The 24,269-nt window shown below is 45.4% G+C and overlaps 1 protein-coding gene across 1 annotated transcript in view; it reads left to right on the plus strand.

Annotated features, from left to right (window-relative positions):
• Positions 1-8,319: 8,319 nt before the first annotated feature.
• LOC309547483 (omega-hydroxyceramide transacylase-like) overlaps positions 8,320-24,269 on the plus strand; it is a gene marked incomplete at its 3' end in the record, with an annotated part of 40,398 nt that continues 24,448 nt past the window's right edge. Inside the window, exon 1 of the mRNA XM_082247353.1 lies at positions 8,320-8,522. Within this exon, the coding sequence (XP_082103479.1) occupies positions 8,333-8,522 (190 nt within the window). The 5' untranslated portion in view covers positions 8,320-8,332. The remainder of the gene's footprint in view (positions 8,523-24,269) is intronic.

The raw sequence follows: 24,269 nt of genomic DNA on the forward strand, positions 1-24,269 counted from the left end.
TACATTGCATGGTGTGAATCCCTCAGGGTTCACCCTCGCTCCTTTTTGGTGACTCGGATCTTGGCTTTCCTCCAATGAGGGGTTGAGCAGCGCCTGACTTTGAGTACCATCGAGGACCAGGTCTCCGCCTTGGCGGTTTTCTTTCAATGTCCATTGACCACACATTTCCTGGTGCCTACCTTTTATCCAGAGAGTGAGACATTTGGTCCCTCCAGAGCGGTCTCCGTTGCCGTGACATCAATTTGGCGTTGTCAGTTCTCCAGAAGCCTCCCTTTGAAGATATTCTGGAGGTTCCCCTGCTTACTTTATCCAAGAAGGTTGCTTTTTCCTTCCAAAGATCGTCTCTGATTTTCATTTGAATGAAGACATTGTGTTGCCTTCCCTGTGTCCCAAGCCTAAGCATCCTAAGAAAGTTGCTGTGCATTCCCTGGATGTGGTTCGGCAATAAGGGTGCACCTGGCAGCTACTGAGTCTTTTAGAAAGTCAGACTCACTATTTGTCCTCACGTATGGACCTCACAAAGGGCTGGCTGCTTCTGCTGTGACCATTTCCAGATGGGTCAGACAGACTGTGGTTCAGGCGTATTCCATTAGGGGTCAGTTTCCTCCTTTCCCTGTTAAGGCGCACTCTACTTGGGCGCTTAGTGTCTCCTGGGCCCTCTGTCATCAGGCCTTAGTTCTTCAGGTTTGCAAGGTGGCTACCTGGTCTTCTGTGCACACGTTCACAAAGTTTTATAAGGTGGATGTGTTGGGGTCTGTGGATGCTTCCTTCGGCCGCAAGGTTTTGCAGGCTGCTGTTTAGAGGATTTGATTCATTGATGGACACAGCACCTGCCCCTCTATGAAGTTGGGATTTTTCTCTTTTGATACTGCTTGTAACAAAACTGAATACCTATAGCAGAGAGTGGAAGTATACCCCCTGGGACTGTCCCATAGGCGTAGTCAAGTTTTTGTCTGCCTAGTGTCCAACTCTTGTAAGGGGCAGTATAACCCACATAGTCATGAAAATGAGGATCTATGTCTGCCAATTAACATCAGAGAAATCGATTTTACGGTAAGTCAAAAATCCCATTTTGCGTGGGTTGATGCCATCTGGTCCAAGTGCTTTATCCACCTTTATTCTGTCTAAATATTTAGTAAGTGTGTTAGGAAATATTTTGTTTGATTGGGGTGGTTGCCACTTTTCTGTATTTTTTGTCTGTGTCAAAGGAGCTTAAGGCTCCATTCACACCAATGTGTTTTTTCATGCTTTTTACTTTTTGCAGAATTGCATCACAATTTTTTAACATACAGTAGGTTCCTATGGAACACATTCACATCAATGCATTTTTGGAAAGGGTCAGGGACTTTTTTTTAAATGCAAAACAATGTTTTTTTGCATCTTTGCTTCAATAGAACTCAATGGAGAAGTTGCAGAAAACCATGTAGTGCATTGTTATTGCGATTTTGCCACAACAACAAATTTGCCCAAAAAAAAGCCACAAAATGGGGCAAAATCGCCGTAAAATCGAACCAAAATCATGGCAAAAAGCACTGCAAAATTGTTCAAAAGCACTATGCATAGGTGTGAATCAAGCCTTAGGCTGGGTTCACATATATGCGGCCATGGTTTTAATGCGGCAGTCTGGTGCGGTTCTGTTCACCGGTTCAGGTGCGATTCAGGTGGAAATTTTTACTTTCAATTGCACCTGAACCAGACCCAATATTGCTCAGGACCCTTTATAAAAACTGCACTGCAGCCGCCCCGCACACATGTGAACTGGCTCTATTGATAGCCGGCCTGATTCACATATTATGCAAATTGGATGTGGTTAAAAACGCATCCAATTTGCATACATGTGAACTGAGACTTGGGCTCAATTCACACCTATGCGTGTTGCTTTTGTGCATTTTAGCAGTGCTTTTTCCTGTGCTTTCCATGTTTTTGGGCACGCATTTTTGACATGTTTTTGATGCCTTTTCGATTTTTATTTTCTTTTTATTTGGCCAATTTGTTGTTGGGCAGATTAAATAATGCAAAACGCGTCGAAAACGCGCCAAAAAGCACTAAAAATGCACTACATGCTTTTCTGCTCCTTCCTAATTGAAGTCTATTGAAACAAAAAGCAAAAAGAGCAACGTTTTGCGTTTCAAAAAGTCCCTAACCCTTTCCAAAAATGCAGAGGCACAAAAATACATTGATGTGAACGGGTTCCATTGGAACCCATGTTAAAAATAATCTCCTGCTTATCTACAAAAAGCAGGAAAAAACGCATTAGTGTGAACCAAGTCTTATAGAGATGAGCTCAGACATCATCTAAACTCATGCTTTTTTGTACTCCAGTGACCTGCGGGCTGGATCACTTCCTGCTCCTCGGCTAAAGGAAGCAGCAGGGTTTAAAATGACCCAAACTGCTGTACATTCGAGTACAAAAAAGCTTGTGTTCGGTGGACGCCCAAGCTTTTGCATGTTTTTCCATGCTGCAATTCCCAGTAGGCAAAAATAGCTGCAGCCCCTAACAGCCTGTCATTGCAAGTGTATGGGCTCAGAAGCAGCTGTTAAATGCATGCAGCTGTCAATCCCAGCAGCAGAAATCAATAGATTCCTGCCACTTGAATCTGCAATGTAGAAAAACTGCCTGTGCGAACGATGCCTAAGGTGGGTACATACTAAAGGAAAATCCGGCAAACAATTGTCCGGTTTTTCGTGAAGGTTTCACAGCAAGTCGAAACCAGGGATGAAAATAATGACCGAAAATTCTCACACAACAAAGGCTTTTAATGTTTCTGATCATGCGCAGTCTTTTGTAGCTGATTTTTCTCATCCAAAAATCATGTGTTCTGTTCACGTACGAGAAAAAATTTGGAGATTGTACCTTCGTAAATTTTCATTTGGAAAGTCTGAATCGGATGTCGAAAGTTGTGCACAAACTATATAAAACTATTGAACGATTGTGCCTCGTACGGAATTTTTCTTCTGATTTTCTTACAGTGTGTACCCTACTGTAAGTTGGTCATAGATAATTCCATCTTTTTCAGGCTGAATTAAAAAAATGTAACTAATTCCCCCATTCACTCATTGGCGGTGGATTTCTCTGTGCCAGTGTTATTGTATTTTGACAGTGGGGTGACTCCCACTGCTGTCAGAATACACAGAACAGTGCTGCAGCATATTGCCTGCAGCACTGATAGAGCAGTTTTAATTCCACAGGGTGGTTGGACAGAAGTTGACTTCTGTTGAACCTTGGTGGCCACACATGGATCAAAATTCACCTGGTCCCTACTAAACTGGTCAAATTTCGATCCACGTAAGGGCAGCTTTAGACCTCTCATTGGCTTAAGGGATGCAGACGCTGCCTCTTTCCTTCTACAAAATTAAAATTATTCAGCTTGTGGTAAAGAACTTCGACCCTCCTATTCAGAAATCAGATGGACTGAAAAGGAAAATGTTTATTGCTTCCAAATAAAGATACAAACCTGCAAAAAGATCTACTACGATCCTTGCAATGTATAGACATCAACTTAAATCATAGGTGTGTGCAGGGGTGTGCCAGGTGTGCCCAGAGCACACCCTAATCACTCTGTGCAGTGCTGATTTCTCCAACTGCTTGGGCTTACCCCTGCATTGCTCCCCCTGCAGTGCTGCTGGCGTCCCTCCTCTTCTATCCTCTTCCCTCAGCAGTTGCAGGGGATGTTTTAACATAGAGAGCAGGGGAAGGGGCTAGTCATTATGTCGTTTGCCGGCCCCTTCCTTTTGTAAATTAACACACTAACTCACTGTGTTTATTCATAGCTGAAACATAGTAAAGTGTTTACTATGCTTCAGTTTGTGACTGAACAGGAAGCCGCTCAGCACTTCCCATTCATTCACTGTCAGTGCAGCAGAGGCTGCAGAGAAAGCAATGTGCAGGGCCAGCTCTACCACTAGGCAAACTAGGCAGCTGCCTAGGGTGCACTGCCACCTAGGGTGCAGCCACAGCCACTGGTTTCCCTACTCTGGCTTAAGGTAACATCTCCCAAGAGAGTCAGCTGTACACAAAGGCAGATGTGAGCCCTGTATCGGTCATGATGTAAAAGCTACAGACAACAAAAGCACATAATCTGCAGCTGACAAGCGATCTTCGGAGCTTCTCCTCTGCTCCCCCCTGATCTCTGCACCCCGTAAGACCAGCATGGGGACCACTGACAAGCGACCCTATGTCATCCCTCCAGCAGGCATACCCTCCTCCAGAAGTCATTGACTCAGCGCTGGTGATTGGTGCTGGGGCTTGACTTGTGTTGTGATTTGTCAACTGCTGCTGTTATGCTCTCCTTGTAGCTATATGTGTGCAGGGCTGGTGCGAGACTTTTTGACACCCTAGGCGAAACCTCATTTTGCCACCCCCTCCCTTGGCTCTGTCCCTGACTCCACCCCCTTTGCCCTGCCCATGTATACAGTGGAGGTGGCAGGGGTAGAGATTTTTTGCAGTGCCTCTCTACCTATTACTTCAGCAGTGGTCTGCAGGCCTGCACCTGCGCCTCTGGACCCGGCCTGAAGACAAATAGTGGCAGCATCGGCTTGCTATCTCAAGCCAGCCGTGGTCCGCAGGTATAAAGACAGGCTAGGGTAGTATATAGACAGGCTGGGAAAGTATATGGACAGGCTAGGGTAGTATATGGGCAGGCTAGGGTAGTATGTGGACAGGCTAGGGTAGTATTTGGACAGGATAGGGTAGTATATGGACCAGCTAAGGTAGTATATAGACAGGCTAGGCCGGTGAAGGCAAATTTTAGCACCCCAGATATTTGTAACTATATTTCCCATGATGCGCATGCACTCTGCAGTGTAGATGAGCATACTGGGAAATGTAGTTCCAAAACATCTGAGGTGCCAAGATTCGCCATCACTGAGCTAGGGTAATATATAGACAGGGGGAAGAAGGGGTTGAGAGAGGGGGGTAAGAGAGAGGGGGGGTAAGAGAGGGGTGAAAGGGGGAGTGAGAGAGAGAGAGAGAGAGGGAGGGTAGCGAGAAAGAGGTGAGTGAGAGAGGCTGGTAAGAGAAAGAGGGGTGAGAGAGGAAGGGTAGGGGGTAAGAAAAAGAGGGGTGAGTGGGGGGGGGAAGAGGGGCAGAGGAAATAGAAGCAAATAAGGCAGCTACTGGTGTCATTGTGTAAGTTCAGTAACAAGTCAGAGCTAGATAGGCACTCTGGAGTAGAGGGCTGCATTGGGTTTGGGCTCCCGCTGGACCCAATGCAAATCTTGCGGGAGCGGGCGGTTTTACCTCCGCTGCAGGCGGGAGTGGCGGTCAAAAAAATTTGCAGAGACCCGTGGGTACCCGCGGGGAACGGTGCAATTTGGTGTAACATATTTTCCGGCGTATAAGATGACTTTTTTTTATAATAAGAAAGATACCCCAAAAATCGGGGGTCGTCTTATACACCAGGTACTGTAGCATCAGCTAGTTACAGAACATTCCTATTAAAAATGTTAGCCCGCTCGATGTGTATACAGTACCTTTGGCAACTTACAGAAGGACCCTGTGCTGTAATACTCTATGTGCTGTGCTGAGCCAATCACGGCAAGCGGTGTATTCTATTAATGCATACAAAGCCTGCTCGGATTGGCTGAGTCAGAGAGGAGGGCTTATACAACCTTTGCCAATCCGAGCAGGCTTTGTATGCATTAATAGAATACACAGCTTGCCATGATTGTTTTTTTTTTTTTTTTTCAAAACATTTTATTGAGAAAATAAATGCACAGTACATGAATAGAAAACCGTATGCAAGGATACATTCATGAACAACAAATATCAACAGTTGAACAATGTGCATGGAAATACCCCCACCATCACATCAAAATATAACAAGAAATCAGAAGCAGTAAGAACTAATCGGAGAGCTTGCCCTGATTGGCTCAGCGTTGTACATAGAGTATTACAGCACAGGGACGTTCTGTAAGTAGCCAAAGCTTACTGTATACACATCCAGCGGGCTAAACTATTAATAATAGAGACGTTCTGTATGTAGCAGAAGATACAGTACATATTAGGGCACATCCAGCGGGCTAAAATATTTAATAGGGACGTGATGGCTCCACTGATGTTATGAAATGGTGTTGCCTCAGAAGAGAGGGTAGTCTTATACGGCGAGTATAGGGCAAAACCGCAGGAGTGGACACATACATTGCGGGTGCGGGCGGGAGTGGACACAAACATTGCAGGTGCGGGCCTGAGTGGAACACAAACATTGCGGGTGCTGGCGGGAGTGGACATAAACATTGCGGGTGCGGGCCTGAGTGGAACACAAACATTGCGGGTGCAGGCGGGAGTGGACATAAACATTGCGGGTGCGGGCCTGAGTGGAACACAAACATTGCGGGTGCTGGCGGGAGTGGACATAAACATTGCGGGTGCGGGCCTGAGTGGAACACAAACATTGCGGGTGCAGGCGGGAGTGGACACAAACATTGCGGGTGCAGGCGGAAGTGGAACACAAACATTGCGGGTGCAGGCAGGAGTGGACACAAACATTGCGGGTGCGGGCTGGAGTGGACACAAACATTGCGGGTGCAGGCGGGAGTGGAACACAAACATTGCGGGTGCAGGCGGGAGTGGACACAAACATTGCGGGTGCAGGCGGGAGTGGACACAAACATTGCGGGTGCAGGCGGGAGTGGACACAAACATTGCGGGTGCAGGCGGGAGTGGACACAAACATTGCGGGTGCGGGCTGGAGTGGACACAAACATTGCGGGTGCGGGCTGGAGTGGACACAAACATTGCGGGTGCAGGCGGGAGTGGACATAAACATTGCGGGTGCGGGCCTGAGTGGAACACAAACATTGCGGGTGCAGGCGGGAGTGGACACAAACATTGCGGGTGCGGGCCTGAGTGGAACACAAACATTGCGGGTGCAGGCGGGAGTGGACACAAACATTGCGGGTGCAGGCGGGAGTGGACACAAACATTGCGGGTGCAGGCGGGAGTGGAACACAAACATTGCGGGTGCAGGCGGGAGTGGACACAAACATTGCGGGTGCAGGCGGGAGTGGACACAAACATTGCGGGTGCGGGCTGGAGTGGACACAAACATTGCGGGTGCGGGCGGGAGTGGAACACAAACATTGCGGGTGCAGGCGGGAGTGGACACAAACATTGCGGGTGCAGGCAGGAGTGGACACAAACATTGCGGGTGCAGGCAGGAGTGGACACAAACATTGCGGGTGCGGGCCTGAGTGGAACACAAACATTGTGGGTGCAAGCGGGAGTGGACACAAACATTGCGGGTGCAGGCGGGAGTGGACACAAACATTGCGGGTGCAGGCGGGAGTGGACACAAACATTGCGGGTGCAGGCGGGAGTGGAACACAAACATTGCGGGTGCATGCAGGAGCGGACACAAACATTGCGGGTGCGGGCTGGAGTGGACACAAACATTGCGGGTGCAGGCAGTCCTGGTCATACATTTAGCGGGTGCGGGCGGGTGTGGGTTTAATAAAACAGTCCCGCGCAGGGCTCTACTCTAGAGTTCTGTGACCATTGCCTTTGCTGCTTCTGTGATGGTGGGCATGTGTGTACAATGCCACATGTGTGTGAGCCAGCCTGGGCTAAGACATTATATGACTGCTAGCGTCAGCAGAAGTTCATCAAATATTTTTTATAATGGCACAGTAAAATCATTTTAAAAAAGTGCATTATCAAAAAAACAAATAGGTTTCCCTATTTTCTACTGCTTTTAAAAATGTTGACGTTGTATTTATTTATTTTTTGTTATGGCTGCAAGTACCTCATCTTGCCTAGGACGCAAAATAGTCTAGCACCAGCCATGGGTATGTGTGTTTGAGCTTTGGGGGTGCACACCCTAATGTAATAGGCTGTGCACACCTATGATTTAAATGAATTCAATGGAAATGACAAAAAATAGCAATATGGATTGTAAACGCAAAGGAAAGTAAATCAAAATTATACATGGAGGAAATGTGTAGAGGCTATCTGGGGTTGATCAAGCAGTAATACCAATCACAAGACTAGCAGCAGTAGCCTTGAATCCTGTTCTCAATGTAATTAAGCACACCAGTTATGCACATAGCAATGGTTAAGCTCTGGGGGGGGGAGTTATTTGAAATATGACACAAGGGGCGTACAAGAACAGGACCAGCAGCAGCAACAAACGACTGCTACAACCAAACCGGTTACCGATCAATCACCTTATGTAACAAGCAGAGGTAATTAGCTATTTAAATGGACATTGACTACAAAAAAGACTGAGGATGTGTACCATATAGATCATGTGTTGGATAGATTTCCAGTTTTATTCTCTTACATTTCCTAGATGGGTTGCTCTGCCATCAAGATAACAACAGCTAACAGTCTGCCATGGCAAATCCTAAAAACACCCCTCCATCTCTCTCATTCTCTGGGAGTGGATTTTTGTCTTTGTATCAGATTGGAGCAGTGAAAGCTCTCCAGGACTTGGCCCCTGAAATCCTGAAAGCTGCTCCCAAGGTGTATGGAGCCTCGGCAGGATCTCTGGTTGCAGCTGCGGTGGTCTTCAACGTGAACCTCGGTATGGAATGTTTATGTATTATATCATATTGTGAGCATGCAATCGAAATAATATTGTTCTTTACGGTTGATGTTTTATTTCAGTGTCGTATCACACATGTACCAATCTAGCTAATATAATCCAAATAAATAATGATTATAAAGGGGAAGGTAACTCAATGGTTACATGATAACCAGATGGTGGTTGAACTAGATGAACTTGTCTTCTTTTTTTTTTTCCCCAGCCAGACTAACTATGTAACTCAAGGACAATATTTTGGAATTTATGTTTCTTTTAGGCTGGCTTCCCACTTGTATAGTGACATAACCTGCACTAAAACGTATATTGCGGTGCCATTCTGAATATATTAGCACAAAGCCACTAATTATTATTATAGGATGTATATAGCGCCTACAGTTTATGCAGCGCTTTACAACTTGAGGGTAGACAGTACAAATACAATACACTTTAACCACTTAAGCCCCGGAAGATTTTACCCCCTTCCTGACCAGGAGGTTTTTTGGGATTTTTTTTTTTTTTTTTACTGCGTGATTTTAACGGACAATTGCGCGGTCGTGCGACGCTGTACCTAAACTAATTTGACATCCTTTTTTCCCCCACAAACAGAGCTTTCTTTTGGTGGTATTTGATCACCTGTGCAATTTTTCCTTTTTGCGCTATAAACAAAAAAAGAGCGTCAGTTTTGCAAAAATAACAATATTTTTCACATTCTTTTATATGCAATTCCCCCCAAAAAAAATGTAAAAATAATTTTTTTTTAACATTTTTGGCCAATTTTGTTTTCTGCTACATATGTTTGGTTAAAAAAATTGCAAAAAGCGTATTTTGATTGGTTTGCGCAAAAGTTATTGCGTTTACTAACTAAGGGAAAGATTTCGGTCATTTTTGGTGGGTTTTTTTTTTTAACGCGTAATGGCGGCGATCTGCGTTTTTTTTTTTTTTTTTTTTTTTTTTTTTTTTTTTTTTTTTGCGGTACTGCGACATTGCGGTGGACAGATCGGACCCTTGACTGACATTTTTGACACTTTTGGGGTTACCAGTGACATTACTGCAGTAATCAGTGCTATACATATGCACTGTTACTGCAAAATGACACAGGCAGGGAAGGGGTTAACTTTATTGGGGAGGGAGGGGTTAAGTGTGTCCCTAGGGGCGTGCTTTTTACTGTGATTGGCTGTGATCAATGGTCCTACATAGTAGAACCGTGTGATCACTGTTTCTACACAGGGGAGAATGACAGGCGGCTTGTTTACATCAGCCGCCTGACTTTCTCCCTCTGCACCGACGATCTGCGAGTGACCGGCGGACATCGGGTCCGCCGGTCACACGCACTGACTTCCCTGTGAACGAGCCGCGGCGGGCACACGCTCGCCCGCTATTGGCTCACAAGGAAGTGACAGGCAAGCGACGTAGATCTACGTCACTTTGCCTGGCCGGGGCTGACCGCCGCAGTAAATAGTCGTGCGGCGGTCGGCAACCGGTTAAGGGCTTTTTCACACAGGCGGACCGTTCAGATCCGCCTGTCAGTTTTTTTGGCGGATCTGAACGGTCCTCCCCCATGCATCTCTATGGGGAATCAGATGTCAGCGGAGACATGTCCGCTGACATCCGATCCGATACGTCAAATCTGGACAGATGGAAACCCTATTTTCCATCTGTCCAGCATATCGGACCGACAGTCTGTTCCCATCTGATTTCCCCATAGAGATGTATGGGGAACTGACAGCTGTGTCTCCACACGCACAGTGAGAAGAACAGCTGTCATCCTCCTGCTCAGCGGGGGATCGGCGGATCGATTGCCCCGCTGAGATAGACGGAGTCCGTTCCGACGGACGGACAGTGTGAAAGAGCCCTAATACAATCGGAATCAGAGGGCCCTGTTTATTAGAGCTTACAATCTAAACTAATAAAAAATTGTTCTTTTTAATAAAATGTGCTCTCCTTCATTCAATGAGTGTTGTCAAAAATATTCACAAGCTGCTGGCCAAAATATTAGATCCCAGTGCTCCAGAGGTCAAATTCACATTTCATTATTTGTTGTTATATAGTATTTTGCCGGCCATACACAGTGCAAATTTCTTTCCTGTAACCACTGCCTGCAAGAAAAGAAATTCACACAATTCCCCTATCAACACAGACAGTGCTGACAGGGGAATCAACAATTGTCTTCTCCTGGCAGGGGCGGACAGGGGAAACCATCCCTATTTGGAAAAGACAGTATTTATTGCTAGCGGATATAGCAGCCGCTTGCAATAATCGGAAGCAAATCCGGCAGGCTGGTTGTACCCAAGTTGATTGATGATCAAAATGGGCATCTTTATAGCACTTTACCAATACCATAATTACTGTATTTATTGTAAATTTCAAATATATTTGTATACTATAGAGTAATAGTGCCTCAACATATACCACAGATCAAAATGGGTAGACTGAATGTACCAGGTTGATCGATCAACTAGGTACATTCAGCCTGCCATTAATAGTTCCAATCTCTGCCAGTTCCTGCTGAACCGGCCGCGATTCGAACCGTGTGTCGCTGGCCTAAGTGCACCAAAATGAGTGAGACTCCTTGAAGTAATAAACTGCCACCACCCTGTGATGATCAAGGCTTACCAGTAGCATGGACCTCAGTTACTAGGAGTCCGTGTTCACCCTTTGTATGGTACAATCTACATACTAGGATGTTCCAGGGACCCCAGCCAACGTATTCTCTAAAGATGACAATATGTAAAAGATAACAAATGGAAGTCCACAGAAAAAATAAAAACATTCTCCAAAGGTTAAGATTGTGTGAATCAATTTATTAAAAATGTGTTAGAAATCATTAGACTAATGTAAAAAAGAAATGCCATATGCACTTCCACAAAGTGTTTGATTAGTAGCGATTATAAAAGCTAAGTGCCCAATTTACGTTATAAGCCCAATTCCGCACTCTCCCACCCCCAAACGCTGCCTCGCCTCCGTGCCATGCTACCGAATATATTGTTTGTAGATCGTTTAGGCGGGGCTCACACTGGTACAAATTGGATGTGGGTTTTTCCGTATCCAACTTGCATGCGAGGAGAATTTGGCCATCTCTCAATGGAGCCAGTTCACACAGCTCCAGGACAAATGCGGAGCGGTATGCAGAAGGGTCCTGTGCGTTTTCTGGTACGTTTCAGGTCTGAATTCAGCCGAAAATTTGGACCTGAAGGAGAGAACAGGGACACACCAGACCCCCTGCTGCAAGCTGCTCCGCACTCAGTGTGAACCCAGTCTTACAATTGCCTTCTTCTGATGTTTTGAGTCTGGTCTCATGACAAAGCAGGGTCCTCATCCACTTCAGCCCTTCTTTAGGCTTAGACTTAAGCCCCATACACACGCGTCGAAAATCGGCAGGGAATTTTCGTCCGACGACCGATCCGTCGATTTTCGGCTTGTTAGTATGATGCTTCCGACAACCGACTCCGACTTTTCGGACGAAAAAAATCTAGTGTGCAGGCTATAAAATTTTTGTCTGCCGTCAAAACACGTCCGATTTTCGTGCAGTCAGTACAGATTTCAACAGGGAAAAATCTAATAAGCAAGTCTGGGCATGCTCAGAGAAGAAAGAACACAAAGAAAGCAAACCAACACATGACATCACTTCTGAAGTAGAATTTTGTCTGGCGAGAAAATTCGTGTGCAGTCTAGGCACATTCCAACCAACAAAACACAACTCTGGACAAAAGACGGACGACCGGTTGGCAGATAATCGTTGCGTGTGTACTAGGCTTTAGTCTCTATTCACACTTGTACTAATCCAAAGTCCCCCAACTTTGGAGTGCAACTTTGGATGGATACAACTTGGATGTGATTTGTTGTCCCTCTACAAAGTCAGACCCACTGTATAACATTCAGGAACGACTTTTAATCAACATTTGAGGGTTTACATTGAAGTCTATGGTCCTCAAGTTGCATGAAAGGCAGACCAAAGTAGTGCATGAACTACTTTGAAGTTACTGCTATTATAAGTTGCGCATATATGAATTATTATCATTGGAAAGCATGGGGCACGATTTGTCATGTGACTTTATTGTCCAAAGTCCCATGACAAGTCAAATAAGTGTGAATGGGGTGTAAGACAGAGAGTGGTGCTGACACCATGAAAGGAGCAGTAAAGCACAACCACTGTGTGACACTGCAAATCAGGAAGCAGAACTCAAAGATGTAACTAAAAACACAACTGCCTGCAAGTACACTAATGCCTCGTTTCCACTGAGTGGTACGGTACGGTTCAGTTCAGTACGGTACGGTTCGGAACGGTACACCTTGCGTTTCCACTGCCAATAGTACCCTTTCATGATAGACTTGGTGTAGCAGGAAAGCCGTGATAGACGATTCTCTGTCAACCAATCAAAGTTCTGCAGTGTGTAGCTCCACCCTGTTGGTACGGTACTAATGTGCTTGGTACCCCAACGAAAGGGTCCCAAAAAAGTGGTACAGTACAGTTCGGAATTAGGGTACCATTAACAATGGAAACGGCAAAAATAGCGTACCGTACCGAACTGTACCGCTCAGTGGAAACGAGCCATTATAGGCTTCGTTCACACAGGCTGTACTAATGTGTATGCGGAGGCCAAGTTTACCCGCACAGGTGTTCTGTGCATCCCCGTGCAGGTAGTCCTAATTATGTCAACTGGGATGTAGCGGCTGCATCAATGCTGCTTCCAATCTGACATCCGTGCCAGTGTCTGACCCTGAAGTGTCGCTCAAGGCCGTGTATCCACATGGATTTCCAGATTGTGTCTGTGGCCATGCATTAGGGTTGCCACCTCATCCCTTTAAACCAGGACCCATAATACACAGGCTCTGAGGCTAATATAATGGACATAAGGCACCAAGTGGGTTTAAGAACCCCCTAATCAGCCACAGAACCTGTGTAATTAATGTGTGTCCTAGTTTAAAGGGATGAGGGGGCAACCCTACCGTGCATCTGCTGCATCCCAATTGACATGAATAGGACTGCCTGCATGGGGATGCACAGAACACCTGTACATCCCCATGCAGGTAAACACAACTCTCCATGGGCATACGCTTTAGTACGCCCCATTTGAATGAGGGCATACCTCCAATCTATACATAGAAACAAAAGGCTTTTTTTCAGAAAAGAACACCTTTTTCATATGAACCTAATCACTTACACCTATGTGTAAAATAAATAGAGACTATGCATTCCCTTGAAATATGTTAGTGAATATGTTGTATCATATAAACGCAATAAAAACATAAATGTCATTTAAGTGCCGGGTCACACTTGTGCGATGCGGGAAGGCTGCGAATTCGCAGCCTGTTCCCCGCATTGCAAACGCACATCTGGCAGTTCACACTGCCATATGCGATACGCAGGAGGGTGTCAATGAAATATTAACGACACCCCCAGTTTGATCACATATCGCAGTGCGATCTGACAGTTCGCACAGGATCAGATCGCACAAGTGTGAACCACTGTGCGATCCGATCCTGATGCGGCTGAAAAAAAGGGTCATGTGCGACTTTTGTGCGGGTGCAGTGCGAATTTAGCCATACAAAGTGTATGGCTGAATTCGCACTGCACATCCGATCGCATGTAATAAAGGAGCAGTGCGCTCCGATATTACATGCGATCGCCGCACACGCTATAGTGTGAACCGGCACTAAAGCTGCTTTGCTCAAGGGTTCACATCAGTGTATAAATATTTGTTCACTGTTACATACTGCTAAATTTTAAGTTCACGAGCATGTCAATGACCTGAACTCATGAATGAGAAGATAAACAGTTGTATATTCTTCCAAATTCCCCTCTAAATGCTAACCCTTTCGCCTTTTTTTTTTTTTTGACCATTTGGATTTGGAGCTTAATATGCTTATATTTTTCCTTTCTCAGTTCCTCCCTACCCCCATCATCCACATGCCAATTACATTTTTTTCAAATAATACCTTTCTGCTTTCATTAGTTTCTTTATTATAGCCATGGTGATGTCATCACTGGGTCTCTGTTCTTCTCTGTGCAATGCAGGCAGATCATGGCTGGTGGGAGGGGCTGGCAAGGTGCTGTAAATAGGTTCCTTATAACATCACAGCACCCCATTTTTAGCACTCCATTCACGAGCCCTCAGCACCGATGCAAGTAACACCCACATGTGACGTTGAACCTTCATGAATGAGAGAATTAAAATCTGGTGAATGAAAGGGCTTGGCCAGGGACAGTCAGGCTAGGAAAGTAAAGAGTTACATGATGCTGGAGTTGCTGAAGCTTCTAATTCACTTTGTGTTCATGCTTAGAGTGTGCAGTGAAATCCGGAGTAAGCAATTTCAGTACAGGAGAGGAGCCTGTACAACTGTGAAAGACTGAAGGGAAAGTTGGAGTTCAGGTGTAGCGCTACCCCAGCAGGAGCCACTAGTATATTGGGCCCTCTGTTTATCACTGAGCCCTGGGTGACGCACCACCCCTGCTGAAGCCATCAAAATACCTTGGCCAGGGAGCTTCCTGACTGTCACACAAGGAAAAATACGCACACACTTACAAAATAAATGATTGGGTAGTATTAAGATCAGTGGAAAAAAAAAAAAGTTAATGACAAGTGAGGTAGTTCAGCACAGAAACAATGAAATACATTACAGTACCCCTTTTAAAGACACGCCCACCCATCCTGCATAACTGAAGATATAAACCTTAGCTCTGAGACTGGGGGATTTGTCCCAACTGAGCAAAAGAGGAGCAAACAAAAATCACAAGGCTAATTCACTTGTAGGCCCTCAGTCAGAAGACACTGATTTTAGCCCCAGGAAGTTTGACAAATCTTCCACCCACAACTAAACTATGTATTGGGGTCTTCTGCCGGCTTAGTAGGGGCCCTTAAGTTGGCGCACAGTGAAGGATGCAGTCCTTTTAAAATGTGAAAGGTTAGAATAGTCCTTATTGGCAGTTAAGTGATTTAAAGGGTATTGAGTCAAAGCAAGAGTCACTTTAAAAAAACAAAAAAGGTGGGGTGTGTTCTCCATTTTAGGTCAATAAGTTGAACTTGAGTGGCACAGTCCTTCCTGGGATGGCTTGAGTTTGGGTCAAAGTAAATATAGCGTTTTACCTAGCACGGAATAAAGGGGTTAACTCAGTCGGGTACAGCCAGTATACATGGAAACTGTTAGGAAGTGTAGACTGCAGCAATAGATAGGTTATGGCACCTGTGCCGCTTGGGTAGACCTGTACTGGGGAACCTCCTTGAACTTTGAAATAACTTGAACCGCAAACACTCTCTTATAACAAGGGTAACATTAAGTGGATTAGGAATCCTCTCACCTGGTCATTATGCAATGAAGGGCAAAGCGATGAGTGACCGGCTGGGAGGGCCCCCTTGTTCTTTGAAGATGTGGCTGCGATGATGATGGCCTCCCGATCCTGCAGCGATCAGGTCTCCACCGATCTGCCTCTATCAAGATGCCCAGCTTTCCAGTGGCAATTGCAGCATTCTGGCTTAACCCAAATCCAGGACCACGTGGCTCCACACAGTTCTCATACACACTTCTTCCAGCAGCAAATCCTCTCTCCAACTCCCCTCTATATCCCCGGGCTTTTGCATATCTATCCTCCCCTCATCTGGTGATTGCTTCTGGACTTTGTGGTGTAGTCTCAGCTTTACTGTGGGGAAAAATTCTGCTTCCACCATACAAATCCCAGCAGTCTCTGTACTCCTGTATCAGGACTATGATAAGCAGAGCTGCTAAACACTGCCATCTTGTGGTCAAATACAAATCTGCATTACAGTAACAGTGCACAGTGTTGTACAGGTTTAAAGTAAAAGTGACACTAAAATAAATAAAGGTGACAATAAAAAATATCTGAACTCTGAAAGCTGTGCCCAAAAAATTAACATCAGTAACGTGGTCTGCCTGCAGCGGATCCTTTTCCTTTTAACTGATTTACTAGGTCTTATTCTGCACTGTGTCTCTGGGCTTTATCTAATGGTAGAGCCGCCATAGAACAGTGATCAGAACAGTAGTAATATTAAGAAATCTCACCTCAAATCTTCTAAGTTTAATAGTGAGACGCAGCATTGCCCTAGATCTCACTCTGCAGATATGAGGCTGTAGGCACATTTGTACCTAGGCACACTCGCATACTAGGAAGTGCATTGCTATTTTTCTGGGGGGACTCCAGACAAATAGTAGATTTTTCAGGGCCCAATCACACTTGTACATTGTGGACCACAGGGCAACGCACTTGCTTTATGAGTGGCGTGTTGCAATGCTACAGTGTTAATTTTGGCAGCAAATTTCAATTTAGTTTTAGTCTTAGGACTAAAATGGCATTTTAGTTTTAGTCCTATTTTAGTCTTCTGCAAGTATTTTAGTTTTAGTCGTATTTAGTCAACTAAAACTCCAGTACATTTTAGTCAACTAAAACCTCTTACATTTTAGTCGACTAAAACTCATTTTAGTCAATCGAATGGGTGTAGTTCAATTGTAATTTGTAATGCATTATTTAAGCATTTCTCTACAATTTCCAAACTCATTATATACTACTGCTGGTCCTGAAGTGAAAAATCGAATATGTTAATATTTATGGTATTAAGCTTTGAGCATGCACTAGCACAGCACGACACCAGTGTTAATTTTGGCAGCAAATTTCAATTTAGTTTTAGTTATAGTCTTTTGACTAAAATGCCATTTTAGTTTTAGTCCTCTGAATTGTTTTAGTCGTATTTTAGTCGAATAAAATTGTTTTGTTTTAGTCAACGAAATTAACACTGCAATGCTATTCCTTTTCAATGGCACCCTAATGCACTGCTCAGTAAAGCACAACATACTGCAGCACACCACGTGCCTCGGAGTGTGCTATGCTGCTAATAAAGTGTTTAAGTATGTTTTTGTTTTTTTATTATTTTTTTTTTCATGCATTGACATTGCATGCTTATTGAACGGACTACATTAACACAACACATGCTATACCGCATTTTAACACATACACTAAATTAATACATTTCACTTGAAAGTTCGAGTGTCAATAAACCCTAAAGGAAACCTAAAATATATAGTCTGCCTTATGAAAATGCTTTTTGCCTGACTGTCATGCTTGTCCAGTGGTTTCAATACTTTGAGTGACAGATCCAGAACAAACATGCAAGCAGTAAAGTCAGAACTTCCTATCTGCGTTTAAGATCAGTGAATTGAAAAGTAGTAAACCCATTGGTGTGGGTCAGTGAAATGGGAAAAGTTGTAAACCCATTGGTTTGGCGTACAAGAAGGGGTTGAATGCTAAAATTTGGAGCACGCATTTTAATTGGCACTCCATGAGTAAGCAAGTGAGATCCAAAAAAAAATTGGTTTGGCACTCCACTGAGTCCACCTAAGCCTTGATAAGAATTTAAGGTCTTAATGACCTGAATGGGAGTGTGTTGGCTCTTGAAACATGTTGACTGTTTGGTGTGATCACTTGATGAATCATTTAAAGCATTCTTAGTTGCTTTCAGGGTACCCACTATAGAGAAGCCTTGCTTCAGGTAAGCAGCCTTACTCAAGCCAGTGAGCTTATTCAATAACTGTTTTTTGCATTTGATTGAACAAACAAGTCTTTAAGTCTCAGCATCTCTTGAATATGTTAATTTTGTAAGTAGAATGGTAAAGCACTGCATATAATAATTGCCATTTTTTTTTATTAAAATACCGGTTTCCCCTTTTTTGTACTCCTTTTTTTTTTTTTCCCCGCATCCCTATGCTGCTGATTTTTCCGTAGCCTATTACCAGCCACTTCATGTCTACATGCATTCTAGTAAAGCCAACATGGTCTTTTGGCCAGTCCTGTGATATCATAGGTCCTCTGATTGCCCAACAACAGTGGTAAGCTGTCCTTACCGCAGCACTGAATGGTGTAATGATGTGTGATTGGGTGCTGCCTGTTAGCCCAGGCCAGTGTGATGCTCCAGGCAGAGGCAATATAATGCTCACCAGCCATGGGTGCCCAGACCAACCACGGGATCGGTCTCTTCCCTCAATGAACACATGACATAACTCAGGTCACACTTTGAATTCTTTCTTATTTATTCATCTTTATTGCCCTGAGGCTATGCTTATGCTTGGGCTTGGGTGGCCCAACACCGCTCCCCATCAAGCTTCACTGACTGTGTACGGTGATGTACACATGGCAAAAACTATCTCCCCCAGAGGGTGTGGCAGTACCTGGAAAGCTTCTAAAATGGTGGATAAATAGCCTTTTAAGACAAAATGGTAGATTCTGTGGCACTACAGAGACCATGACAGTCGAGCTGCGCATTTTAGCCCCCACTTCTCCCTCATTATATTTTTCCTTTTCTAGTCTCTTAGAAATAACGAGAATACAGATGACTATTAGGCACTTAGCAAACGGGCTTAACTGTTGTTCTGCTTTAAGATGGGTAAAGTCTCTGGTAAGGGACCTCCTGCCCAATTGTGCCTAAGCCTCCGCATAATAAGTAATATTATGAAGAAAAAGAGCGGAGCAAATGACATAGGAGTTAAAAATAATTAACATGTAAAGAGTATGTTATGAGAATCTCTCCCTGGTATGATTAATATGTAGACCCATGGATTAATTATTTAGCACTCCCATGGTTTTCAGGGAATCCAGACTGGGGCATAAAGTATTTGAGGGCAGAAGGACTAAAATGGTTGCAGTATGCCCCGGGATATACTCTTGAGCCCCCACAGGTATTTTCTAATGTTCCCCCATCCCCTGGTACATCCCCAGCTAGTTATGATGCAGTATACTTCTCTCTCCCACTAAAGAAAGAGGATGATTTAAGACCAAATCCTACTGTGTCTATGCCCACACAAGCACATCCTGCCCCTATTTGACAAGTAGAACTCCCAGATAGCCAGTATGGTGAGGGAGGGTAGTGATGAGCAATAACCCCCCCCCCCCCCCCCCGGTTTGGTTCGCACCAGAACACCTCGAACAGAGGAAAAGTTTGTCAAAACAAACAAACCCCATTGAAGTCTATGGGACTTGAATCTCTAAAATCAAAAGGCCTCATTTTGAAGGCTTAAATGCAAGTTATTGCTCCAAAAAAGTGTATGGGGGTCTGGGTCCTGACCTGGGGAACATGTAGCAATGGAAAAACATTTTTTTTAAAGGAGCACTGATTTTAATGAGGCTTAAAGTGAAACTATAAAAATGAAAAATTCCTTCAAATATCATGCCTGGTGGGTCCCCTGAATGAACCTGTAAAGTAGTGCATCTCTACGAAGTATGTAGCCTGCAGCAGCAATACTGACCTTTCTAAAGCAAAAAAATGTCGTATAGAAATATACATACAAATTTCAAATCGCATGTACTTGTCATACGGGTGCAGAAAAATTGGGGCTTGGTTGTTGGTGGTGCCTGAACACCGTAACCCCTCGCAGTTACTCTTGCTGGGTGCAGGAATGGGCCTTGCTGCTTAAAAAAAATCCATACAAATTTAAAATCGCATGTACTTGTCATACAGGTGCCAAAAATTGGGCCTTTGCCGTAGGTGGTGCCTGAACACCGTAACCAAGCCCTCGCAGTTACTCTTTCTGGGAGCAGGAACGGGACCTGCTGGTAAGAATTCCATACAAATTTGAAATTGCATGTACTACACAGGTGCCAAAAATTGGGCCTTTGGTGTTGGTGGTGCCTGAACACCGTAACCCCTTACAGTTAGCAGGGCACAGGGACAGGGCCTGCTGTTAAAATTGACATACGACATTTAAAGTGCAGAAAAATTAGGCCTTGGGGGTTGGTAGTGACTTAAACCAAAAACATTGTTGGAATCTAGCAGAATAAAGGTAGAGGAATAGGATAGGCAGCATTTGCATTCTTCAAGTGATGGCAGACCCCTAGCAAATTCAATCAGTTACATCAGAATCAGGGGCCTGATGGCTCTTGTTGATCCAGGACTGGTTCATGTTGATAAAAGTTAGCTGGTCAACAGAGTCTGTGGACAGATGCACCTTTTGTCCATCACAAAACCTCCAGCAGCACTGAACATCCATTTGGAAAGCACGCTGGAAGCAGGACAGGCCAGTAGCTCCATTGCATATTGAGCAAGTTCTGGCAAGTGGTCCATCCTCAAGACCCAGTAAGCCAGTGAATGCTCAGCTGGAAAAGTCTCCAAGTGTGCTCTTGGGCCTAGATAATCATGCACCATATGATGAAGACGCTGCCAATGGTTGCATAAAGCCCTGGGTGCTGCTGAGGACAAAAGAAATGTTTAAAGGCATCGGTCAGCCGGCCGCCTTCTCCACCACTCCTCCTTTGGCTGAACGATGCCTCAGAAACACGGCCGAAGAATGTTGACCTCCCAGTGTCTGGAAAGGCGGTACACAAATTTTTTTTCAAGATGTTTCATCCTCTGTGAAGGCAGGATGAGCTCTGCAACTTTACCCTTGTAATGTGGATCAAGAAGGGTTGCCAACCAGTAACTATCCCTCTCCTTGATAGCATGAATCCTCAGGTCTGTTCGCAGGCTTTTCAGAATCGGGGAGCCCATGCAATGTAAGTTGGAGGAGGCATGAGCTTCTGAGTCCTCTGGGTCACTAAGGATGACATTGTCAGCAGGAGCAACCTCTCCCCAACCACATACAACTCCTGTGGTTTCTGGGGAATCAAAACTATCCCTTGAAGACTGCTGTATGCTATCCTCTTCCTTTACATCCATGCTGCCGAAATCCTCCTCCTCCTCCTCCTCCTCCTCCTCCGTGCTTTGTTGCACTGTAGGAATGATATCTCCATAAAGGGGGCCTTGTTGGGAAAGGAAGTCCTCCTCTTCCTCCCGCTGTTCTGCTTCAAGTGCCCTGTCCATGATTCCACGCAGCATGTGCTCCAGCAGGTAGACTAGTGGGATAGTGTCACTGATGCATGCATTGTCCCCGCTCACCATCCTTGTGCCCCCCTTAAATGGCGACAGGACGATGCATGCATCCTTAATCAAAAGCCACTGGTGTGGTGAAAAAAAGCCAAGCTCCCCTGACCCTGTCCTTGTGCCGTACTCATTAATGGCCCTCTGCTGCGTGTGCAGCCACTGCAGCATTGCCAACCTTGAGTTCAACCTGGTGGGCATGTCACAAATGAAGTGGTTGGTGGGCAGGTTGAATTCCCGTTGAATGTCAGATAAGAGAGCACTGGCATTGAACGAATAGCAGAAATGGCCACAGGCTTTCCTGGCCTGCACAGTTTTCTGCTCAAGAAACGTTGCAGCACCAGATTCAAAACGTGTGTCAAGTGTCCCTGTCGGAGGGCGGAGGGAAGGTTGGTGCCCTTATCGCATACAACCATTGCTGGCTCAAGCTGTTGTGGCGTCAACCATCTCTGAGCCTGCCCCTGCAGAGCTGACCGAATCTCTGCACCGGTGTGACTCCTATTCCCTAGACAGGCCAACTGAAGCACAGCATGGCATATTTTAGCCTGACTGCTTGTGTAGCCCCTTGAACACTTAGGGAGCACTGCTGCTGCAGAGGAGAATTGAGCAGAAGAGGACACAGGGGAGGAGGTGGTGGTGGTAGAGTAGCCATATGTGGCAGAACCAGCACCAGCTTTTTGGAGGCGTGGTGGCAAAACAAGCTGCAACACCGAACCCTGTCCGGCATCCTTCCTAGATGCCAGCAGAGTTACGCCGTGAAAGAAATGTAACGTCCCTGTCCATATCCATGCCTGCTGGACCAAGAGTCAGCAGTAATGTGCACCTTCCCGCTGACCGCTTTGTCCAATGAGGCCAAAACACTACCTTCCACATGACGGTAGAGAGCCGGAATGGCCTTACGCAAAAAGAAATGCCTTTTTGGGACCTGCCACTGTGGTGCAGCACATTCCACAACACAAATTCGCGAAAGGGAGCCGAGTCTACCAGATGAAAAGGCAGCAACTGTAATGCTAGCAATTTGGCCAAGCTAGGATTAATACGCTGAGCATGTGGATGGCTGCGACATTATTTCTTTCTACGGTTCAAATACTGGGGTAGTGAAATTTGCCTGCTGCTCAAATCAAGCGGTGGTGTACTGCTAGCATATTGGGTGCAAGTCTCTGTGCCACTCATTGCTACACCATCATCCCTCTCAATGCTGGTATTTGAAAATGCATGCGGTATAGTAGGGTTAGAGATCACAAATGAGGAGCAAGGTGATGTATGCTTGTTTTGATCTGGTGCCTCTTCCAGGTGCTGTTGCCAATGGACTGAATGGCAGGTCGTCATATGCCTTGTCAAGCATTTGGTGCCCAAGCGGCTGGTGTTCTGGCCACACTTGATCCGCTTTAGACAGATGTTACAAACAGCAACGCTGCGGTCTACTGCACAGATGCTGAAAAAAGACCACACTAATTAACTTTTTTGAGTCTGCTGGGATTTTGCAGCACCCTGCACCTGTGGAGCTCTGTGCTGTGACGCAATAGGTTGGCTACTGCTATGGCAGCCCCTGGAGCACATCCTGCCTCATTGGAGTTTCTTTCTTCTCCCCCCCCCCGATGAACAATACTCTGACTGGTATCTGATGTAAAGAAAGCAATCTCTCCCTACCTCACACAGGTACCTGGCCCTCCCTACACTGCTACTCACTCACTGGCGCTGCACTGCCTAACAAACTCCCTGCCTAGTCGCATGCCTGTCCCTGTCTGATCGCCCACACAATGACACTACACGCTGCGGCTGCGCGAGCAGCCTTTATGTAGTGTGGGGCGTGTACTTGGCCCCTGAGCCATGGTTGGCTAAAGGCAATACACCACTCCAGGGTAAAGTGAGCTGCTGACCACACAGACTCCTGGCTGAGTACAGTAGACCCTCAAGACCCTTTAACGCTTAAACTGACCAGAGAAATTAAAGGGACTAACTCCAGCCCTGCTCCTGACACACACCTGGAAGCTGTCAGTCCTGCGCACAGCGGAAGATAGTTGGACTGCAGCTCTGTTCCCAACACATACCTGGAAGCTGTTGGGTCAACGCACGGCGGAAGAGAAGTACATCTGATATCTGCTAACTCTGCTCCAGTCACACCCAGAAGCTGACTGGTCAACGCACAGCCGAAGCTGGGAATAGTCACCGATATGATGTTTATTAGAAATGCTTTAAGAAGTTTACTGGTAACCATGGTGATCATACTGGAAATGGCCCATAAGGGGGGAGGGCACATCATGTGACCTGTGTATCAAAACTACTAAGGTAGGCTCCATAACCACCAAAATGTTGCTCTGGCATTCATATTACAAATGTGAAGGTGTAGTAACTGGCACCTGCGTGCATAAATGAAATCACCTATTCAATGTGTACCACAGGGGACCAGGTAATCTGTTATGACCCCACTTATGCAGCCACCAAAATGTGGCTAGCCATTTGGAGCTTTGGCTCCACAGGTAAGCTGTGAAACCGTACTCTGATTACTAACCCTAATACAGCAGCGAGCTTGCTTTTTGATGTGTGCTCTGCCATTACCCTCAATGGCTTCCCAGGGGATTTGGATGGGAAAGAGGGCACCTGGCCTCCAGCTAGGGAGTTGGAAAGACAATGAATGGTCCCCTGAATGTATTGTCCAGTATTATGGCCCCGCCACCTGGGTGGAGGATGGATCTTATGGTTACCATACCCCTATCTATATGCTTAACGAAATTATTAGGCTGCAAGCTGTATTAGAAATCATTACTAATGAGTCTGCAAATGCTTTTAACTAGCTAAACAAGGAACTGAATTGCGTACCGGTATTTACCAGAATAGGCTTGCTTTGGATTACTTGTTAGCTGCAGAGGGAGGGGTGTGCGGTAAATTTAAC

This window comes from Pelophylax lessonae (assembly GCF_965119305.1).
Source record: "Pelophylax lessonae genome assembly, chromosome: 2".
NCBI lineage: Eukaryota > Metazoa > Chordata > Amphibia > Anura > Ranidae > Pelophylax > Pelophylax lessonae.